The sequence below is a fragment of the Pipistrellus kuhlii genome, unplaced genomic scaffold, assembly GCF_014108245.1.
Source record: "Pipistrellus kuhlii isolate mPipKuh1 unplaced genomic scaffold, mPipKuh1.p scaffold_m20_p_3, whole genome shotgun sequence".
Classification (NCBI taxonomy): Eukaryota; Metazoa; Chordata; class Mammalia; order Chiroptera; family Vespertilionidae; genus Pipistrellus; species Pipistrellus kuhlii.
Genome location: NW_023425529.1, coordinates 78465299 through 78472993, shown reverse-complemented (window position 1 = coordinate 78472993; position 7695 = coordinate 78465299). Strand labels below are relative to the sequence as shown.

The 7695-nt window shown below is 55.8% G+C and overlaps 1 protein-coding gene across 3 annotated transcripts; it reads right to left on the bottom strand.

Moving 5' to 3' along the window:
• Positions 1-737: 737 nt before the first annotated feature.
• Positions 738-7062, bottom strand: SOCS2 (suppressor of cytokine signaling 2). 3 transcript variants are annotated; one of them, XM_036456378.2, is made up of 3 exons: positions 5697-6012; positions 3899-4262; positions 738-2241 (listed from the first exon to the last, which is right to left on the bottom strand). In XM_036456378.2, exons 2-3 carry the CDS (start codon positions 4035-4037, stop codon positions 1784-1786), a joined length of 597 nt encoding a protein of 198 aa, XP_036312271.1. In that variant the 5' UTR covers positions 4038-4262; positions 5697-6012; the 3' UTR covers positions 738-1783. The 3 variants fall into 3 exon arrangements, 2 of the variants coding, with proteins under 2 accessions (XP_036312271.1, XP_036312272.1); XM_036456379.2 differs by lacking the exon at positions 5697-6012 and adding an exon at positions 5036-5299; XR_006742893.1 differs by having other exon boundaries at positions 2202-2243; positions 4054-4262; positions 5697-7062.
• Between the last annotated feature and the right edge of the window lie 633 nt (positions 7063-7695).

Below are 7695 nucleotides of genomic sequence, written 5' to 3'. Positions count from 1 at the left end.
AATTCACTTGGGATACACACAATAAACTAGGCTCATCTTCCCAGTGTTACACCATTATATGTAGCTATGCAGGGAAAAATTTTTTCAGGTGGCAAAGTCTGGACACCAAAAAAATTTGCAACAGTCATGAGCCTATGTGACAAAAAAAAAAAAAAAAAGCAATAAAACTTTATTTTATATTATGCCTATTCAACCCAAAAGACTAGAATATATCAGTTTTTGTAGTTTCGAAACCATGTTTTTGGAAATACAAAGGGCATTAGTGTTATGCCTGTTCATCTTGTAAAAGGGCCACTTGGCAAGTCTTGCAGTTCCTAAACCATGCTTTCCAGAACGCAAAGGGCAAGTATGACCACAGCTTCAGAGAAGGGCAAGAAAGGCCTTACTTCTTACTGAATATGTGGCTTATCCCACTTGACATAAGTTTTTTTTGTTTTTGTTTTTTAATATATTTTATTGATATTTTACAGAGAGGAAGGGAGAGAGATAGAGAGCTAGAAACGTCGAGGAGAAAGAAACATCGACCAGCTGCCTTTTGCACACCCCCTACCGGGGATGTGCCCGCAACCAATGTACATGCCCTTGACCGGAATCGAACCTGGGACCTTTCAGTCTGCAGACTGACGCTCTACCACTGAGCCAAACCGGCCTCGGCTTGACATAAGTTTTTATGGCAACCCGCTTTTACCATGAAAGTATATATTTTCTACAATTCAAAGTAATATAAGTGCAACTTGTAAAAGTCAGGGTTTTTATTTAATACATTCTAATCAAATAGTAACAGCAGTAAATAAACACTTTGAAAAACAGGCAGGAATCCCCTTGTATCTGGAAGAAAATTAAGTCCGAGAGTTTTCTACATGGTAGAAGGGAGACAACTGCTGATGTCCATAGTGAGAGAATTCAAGGACAACTTGGATATTTCTAAAGCCATTTCCAAAAAAAAAAATCATGGCAACAGGTTGGGACACAGCTACTTCCAAAGGTAAAATGTCTATATCTACATGGTTTTATTAACGGGGTTTGGGTTGCACCTGTATAGCATGACATTCTTGTCTTTAGCCTTAATGGAAAAGACGAAGTCTTTTCTGTTTGCACCAGTTTGAAATATTTCTGAAGTAAGGCTCTCTTAAAATAGATTACTACAGTACTCATTCACATGAAAGAGGAGTTCATACATGTAGTAAAAAGACAAATACAGGATTTCATGGTTTTTTGTGAGTTTGTTTTTTGTTGTGTTTTTTTTTTTTTTTGGTTGACTTGGTTAATTGCATAAAATGAAGGATACTCACAAGCATATCCGATCAACAAAAACCCTAGCAACATCAGAATGCAAACTACAACATATCCAAAATAGACTCGGATCACCAGGCATATAAAATGGAAGCTAAGCCTGTCAGGTTCCTTCCCCTTCTTTAGTTCTCTGTGGAGTCCTCTCTCCCTTTCTCTACTACTGGCGCTTGGACCTTCAACCAAAGAGAAAGGAACCTCAGAAAGGCAAGGCATTCTGATCAAAATGTTACTTCGGCCTTTACTTGGGACATTTAACTTTTAACTTAAAAGGATCGGCTGGTCTTAGCCTTAGGAAGGGAAGCATTTCTCAGGTGAACATATCTGAGGGGACTTGACCTAGCTACCTAGTCACACACGTAGGTTAGATTGATTCAGCTGTTCTTAGAATTCCGTGTAGTTATCCAGAGCAGTCACTCAAGTTTTGGTTCTCTTTTACATAGCTGCATTCGGAGATACTCTACATGAGGCATGTTTAGAAAAAGAGAAACACTTATACCTGGAATTTATATTCTTCCAAGTAATCTTTTAGTCTTGTTGGCAAAGGCAGTCCCCAGATGGCACCGGTGCATTTGTTAATGGTGAGTCTGCAGAGATGCTGCAGAGGTGGTGCTGATGTGTAGAGCGGTTTGGTCAGATAGAGGTGAACAGTGCCGTTCCGGGGGGCTTCTGGGCCCGTGCGCTTATCCTTGCACATCTGAACATAGTAGTCGATCAGATGAACCACACTGTCAAATTGTTTAAGCTTGGACTTGACACATATGATAGAGTCCAATCTGAACTTCCCATCTTGATACTCGATTCGCAGATTAGTTGGTCCAGCTGATGTTTTAACAGATATTGTTAGTAGGTAGTCTGAATGCGAACTATCTCTAATCAAGAAAGTTCCTTCTGGTGCCTCTTTTAATTTCTCTTTGGCTTCATTAACAGTCATACTTCCCCAGTACCAACCTGGGGTTTTGTTCAAAAAGAAAAAAGAAAAGAGGGTAAAATTGTTATTATAATGTTTTAAACGGGGCAAATACTTGACAACATTTTTTTTTCCTAGCTCTAAAAAGAAGTGTGAAAGTTTACCAGAGGCTACCATAAATACTTTTAGTAGAAATTTAATGTAAGTGTGGGTCCATGTTATTTTGTGAACACAAAGTGTGAGCAGTTTGTTTGGTGGTTTTTTTTTGTTTTTTGTGGGTTTTTTTGTATGTTTGTTTCTTTGTTTTTAATCTTCTGGAGTTGTTCTTTAAGGTATTTAGATTTTCTCTGAATGAAACAAAAGGATATTTCAACATGACACACTGGCATGATGCTTCCAGCACCACTCAAGTGAAATCAAAGTAAATTAGAAATCAATCAGAAGTTAAAAATAAAAGCCATGCCCTTAAAAAGTGGAAAACTGAACTCTACTAATTCCAAGAGAGAAAGGCAGAAACACCATTTTGGATGGCTGGTGTCCCCTTAGTCTCCCCAAATCTGTCAATGGCTGCATCTCTGTTCCAAGCCCTAGAAAGCACTGCTGTTTACTTGTTTCAAAAACGCAGTTCTGCTTCAATTACAACTTCCTTATCAGTCATTGAGAAATGAGGGAAACCCCAAACGATAATTAGTATTTCAAGTTCGCAATCTTTTGAACTTTGCCCTAATTCAAACCCAATTCCAACTGTCTGCGGGTCTCCCCAGCATTCCCATTTGGTCTGCCTGCACCATCTCCGGGCCGTTCCGTGTGCAAAAATGACTTAGAGGCATTCTGCATTTAAGAAGTTTTAACAATACCCACCACCCCTCAAAAAAAAAAAATTGCTAGCTAGTATTCTGAATCTGCTGGTCCCTCCAAGCTGATGGGAAAAGCACATGGCCCGCACGAAAAAGCACAACCGCGAGTGGGGTTGTGCTCTTTTTCCTAACGCTACCAAAACTTCAACTTTGCCCCAAACGTAAGCTTTTAGGATCCAGAGATGTTGTAAGCCTGCAAGGTTTGCCAGAATGTATTTTTTTTCCCAATCCTTTCTCCTTTCAGATGCCCAGGGACTCCAGCTAGCCGCGCGTGGCGCAGGGCAGCCCTTGGAAGGAAGACCTCCGGAAGGGCCTGCTCCGCGGGGGCTCTGGCGGCCGCGGGGTCTCTCGGTCCCTGGACTTGGCGGCAGAGATTCCGGGCGGCGGCGGATGCTGCGCCCGGGAGCCGGATGCAGCAGGAGCTGCGGGCAGCGCTGCGCCCGCTCGCCGCCCGCACCCGCGGGCAGGAAGGAACCAGGAGCCGTGTCCAGCTCGGGTTCGGCCGAGTGCCGACCCCCGCCGCTGAGCAGCAAGCAAAACAGTGAAAGGTTCCCGCGCCCTAAGGGGCCATCTCTCCAAGGAGCCCTGGGCGCGCCCTCCTTCAGGCCCGAGTCCCTCAAGAACCACTTTCCTTTCACATTCCCAAGAACCCATCCTCTCCGCGGTCCCCCGCTCCGAGGCGGGGACAGGAAGGAGGAGACCGGTTCTCCATCTCATTCTTTGCTTCCCCAGCTCGTCCCCGCCGCCCGGCTGCACGCCCCGCCGGCACAGCCCCCAGCCCTGTCTTGGGGGGGGGGGGGGGCGCCCCCTCCCGCACGCGCGGCCGCCGCCCGCGCCCTACCTGTGTGGCTGAGCTCCCGCAGGGCCTTCGCCAGCCGCGCCGCCTCCGGGGACGGCTCCTCCGAGGACCCCGTCGTCCCCCACTGGCTCCGCGTGCCTTCCGCGCCATTCCCGGAGGGCTCGGCGCACCGCAGGGTCATGGGCAAAGGGTCCCCGCGGCGAGCACAGGTGGCCGCCCGAGCAGGGGTCAGAGAAGGGCACGGGTCCTTCCGGGAAGTCAGCGGGAACCCCAAAACACGTCCCTGCGGAGTATCCAAAATGGTGGTGGAGGAGGGGGAGGGGGCGGGGAGCTGACGGTTCTTCCTCCCCGGGTCCTGGTGGGCAGATGGCAAAGTCCCCCGCAGGCGCGCTCACCCCCGGTTTGCCTGCAGAGAGAAGAGAGCGGGGCTGGGTCAGTCGGAGCCGGACCCCTGGGCCGGGGGTGTGGGTGGGGAGACAGCGACGTAGAAAATCCCGGGGACTCCTCCGCGCCCTAGATCCTGCACCATTTAACCCCCGGTATCCAGGCCCCGCTGGAGAGCCAGAAGGATTGAGGGAGCCAGCCGGGATCCAACTCGCCAGAGTCAAAAAAGGGGAGGGGTGGGGGGAGGGGGCGGGAGAGGCAGGATGAGGGTGGGGAGCCGGGTGTCTTCCCGCCCAGGGCAGCGGAATGGAAGCGCCAAGAGTCACCTGCAAGGCGCAGTGGTAAAATGTGCCCTCGTCAAGGGCAAGTGGAAAAACTGCTCAAAGGCAATCACAGGAGAGCCCTCAAAACGGCACCCCTCGGTCTCCCGCTCCCCACGGCCCCGAGAGCCCCGGGAGAAAGTGCGGCACCAGCCCGGCTCCCCGCCCCGCGGCGCCACGGGGCTCCCGGGGCCGGAGCCGCCCGCCCGGGGCGCCGAGGTGCGCGGGTAGCTGCATCCGCAGCCCGGAGGCGGCCCGGCTCCCCTCCCTCCTCTTCGGGCAGAGGCGGGGGCCGCCGCCGGGCCGTGGCGGCCGCTCCCGGGGCCGGGCTGCCGCAGCCGCCGCGGGCGCTGTCGAGGAATCGGCCGCAGCGCGCGGCCCGCAGCCTCCGCGGGGGTCGGAGCCCGGGAGCCCGGGCGGAGCGGCGGCAGCGGGAACCGCGGGCCCTGCAGGGCGGCCACAGCTGAGCCCTCACCTCGGCCTCGGCCGCTGTCTCAGCACCCGGCGGCCTCCCCAGCGGGCCCGGGGCGGGGAAGCTGGGGAAGGACCCCAGAAAGGAGGGGGACCCGCTGAGTTTTCCCCGCTGACTTCTAATTTGGGAACGAGATGCCCGGGGATGTGACGGACCAGACCTGCCGCGGCGGCGGCCGGCGTTCTCCGCGTGGCGGACAGACACTAGCCCCGGGGATCATCGCCTGGAACCCCAGGGTCCGACACCCGCTCCTGGGCTCGCACCCCCCCCCCCCCCCCACACACACACACACTTTTCCCTCCGCGGGCAGCTGCAGGGTTTCCCTCCGGCTGCGACCAGGAGGTGGGAATGACAGAGGGAGGAGGAATGCGCCCAGGCGGGAGGCAGGCGAGGGGAAAGGAGCGGGAGATCCGGTTATTGGGAGGACTATTCATTTGGGTGACGGTTTAGGAGAGAAAAAACACTCCGGAGACTGCCCGACGCCGGGAAGGAAGCGGAGAGAGCCGGCCGCGGTGCCCGGCAGCGGGGCAGCACCGCGGCTCGGACTCTCCGCCCCGGGCGCCTCCGAACTGCGGAAGCCCCGGCCGCCCGGCGCCCGCGGCGGCGCCCCGAGCCCTCCCCGGCCACCCCGTAGGGGCGGCGCCTGGGCTCCCCGCGCCCGTACCTGCCGCCGGCCCCGGCCCGCGCTCCTCCGGCGTCTCGGCTGCGGGAGCAGAGGGTCCTGAGGCGTGGCGCCCGCAGCCCGGGGGCGCCCTGTCCGCGGCCCGCGCTGCGCCAGAGGCGGCGGGCGAGGAGGCTCATGCTTCGGGGGAAGCCCAGGCCCGCGAGCCGCGGTGGCGGCGGCCAGACTTGGCAAGAGTTAAACGTCCGTTCCCGGAGCGGCGTGTGCGCGCGACTCCCGGGCCCCACGCGCCTCCGGTGCTCCCCACCTCCCTCCTCCCCCGGCCGCGCTCGGAGCGCCCCGCCCGGCTGCGGCGGAGGCCGCTTTCCAGGAACTTTCCAGGAATTCGCCCCACGTGACCGCGGCCCCAGCTCCGGCTTCAAATAGGCGAGAGCGCCACTGCGCAGGCCTGGGGGAGGGAGAGGGGGCGGGCTCTGCGCGCCCGGAAGGGGGGCCACGGGGCGGCTGGCCCCACCCGACCTCCGCACTCCGGGTGGTTCGGGGACGCGCAGAACACCTCGGCCACCATCGCCCCCGTTTGGGCGGCCAGAACCTGCCCCCCAGCCGTGCCAGGCGTGAGCCGGGATCGAGCGAATAGCAGACATCCTCGCCCCTCTGCGGGGATCTCTCTTTCTTAGCCCCTCGGTCCCTCCACGCGACACCGCAAGCCGCGCATTTTGTGAGCAGCGCGCCAGAGAGATGGAGCGGGGGGTTTGGGGGGTCGTCCCCGAAAAGGCCACTCCCGGCAAGACACTTGAATGGGGTGGGGAGGCCCCTTTCCAGCCCAGCGCCCGGTGCCCACGCCCAACAGCCGGAGGGAGCGGGCCGGAGGCGGTGCCCTCGGCTCGGGTCCTAGAAGGCAGCCAGCGGCTCCTTAGGCGGCGCTGGCCGCTCTCAGCTCCCTCCCGCGGGCGGCCTCTGGCACCTGCCCGGCCAGGTTCCTCCCCTCCAGGCCGCTCCTCAGGCTCCTTTCTGCAGCCGGGCGTCCCCAGCTCACCTGGGCGGACTGTTCGGGGGCGCTCCCTGACGCGCGCGCCTGAGAGGTGCTGGGCGATGAGCCCCGGTTCCAGCAGTCCGCAGGGCGCGTGTCTCTGCGATTTCCTGCGGGGCTGGCGCCCAGGGCCCGGGAATTCAGAAAGATCCCAGCCGGCCCGGGGACCCTTCACCGCCTCCCACCCGCTTGGAGGTCACCTGGCCTCCGTGGGAACTCATCTCCTTGCCTGCACGCCCGCCCCCGAAATGTGACCTACTTTTTAAAAACCATTCACATTCACGGGAAACCCAGTTCCAAAACTTCGATAACCATTTTTTCTTTGAAATACCATTCTATTGCATCACTGCTCAAAAGCTTGAAAGGTCAATGGTCACTCTTGGTTGAAGCGATGGCTATGGGGAAGTTGGGCGAGGAAGGGGGAGGAGGTGTGGGGAGGCGCGGCTCACAAACCTTGCGGAGTGCTCCCTCTGCTGGCTCTGGGAGGAAGCATAAACTCGCTCCCCCCTATGCAGGGAGTCTGGGATAGTAGTAGTTTTCTCTGGTGTGTGTGTGTGTGTGTGTGTGTGTGTGTGTGTGTGTGTGTGTGTGTGTGTTTGTTTGTTTTTAATACATTTTATTGATTTTTTTACAGAGAGAAAGAGAGAGGGAATCGATGAGAGAGAATCATCCATCAGCTGCCTCTTGCACACCCCCACTGCGGATGTGCCCGCAACCAAGATACATGCCCTTGACCAGAATCGAACCTGGGACCTTTCAGTCCACAGGCCAACGCTCTATCCACTGAACCAAACCGGTTTCGGCTGTTCTAGTATTTTTTTATACAGTCAACATTTGCCCAAAATTGCACATAGGCCAGTATCTTCAATTACTCTAAGAGAACAGAGTAAGTTTGCAGAGGTTATAACTCCAGTCCTGATGGACCTCTCTCCTGAATTCCAGACCTGACACTCCCATCACTTTTGAATGTCCAATAGGCATCTCCGGTTTAACACGTCTCAAACTAAGTCC

What these genes read in the sequence shown, in the direction of transcription:
- SOCS2 (XM_036456378.2), bottom strand. Translation starts at nt 4,037, where the DNA reads ATGACCCTGCGGTGCGCCGAGCCCTCCGGGAATGGCGCGGAAGGCACG. An exon ending in GCGGGAGCTCAGCCACACAG is followed by an intron (nt 2,242 to 3,898) that starts GTAGGGCGCGGG and finishes ACAAAACCCCAG; the next exon opens with GTTGGTACTGGGGAAGTATG.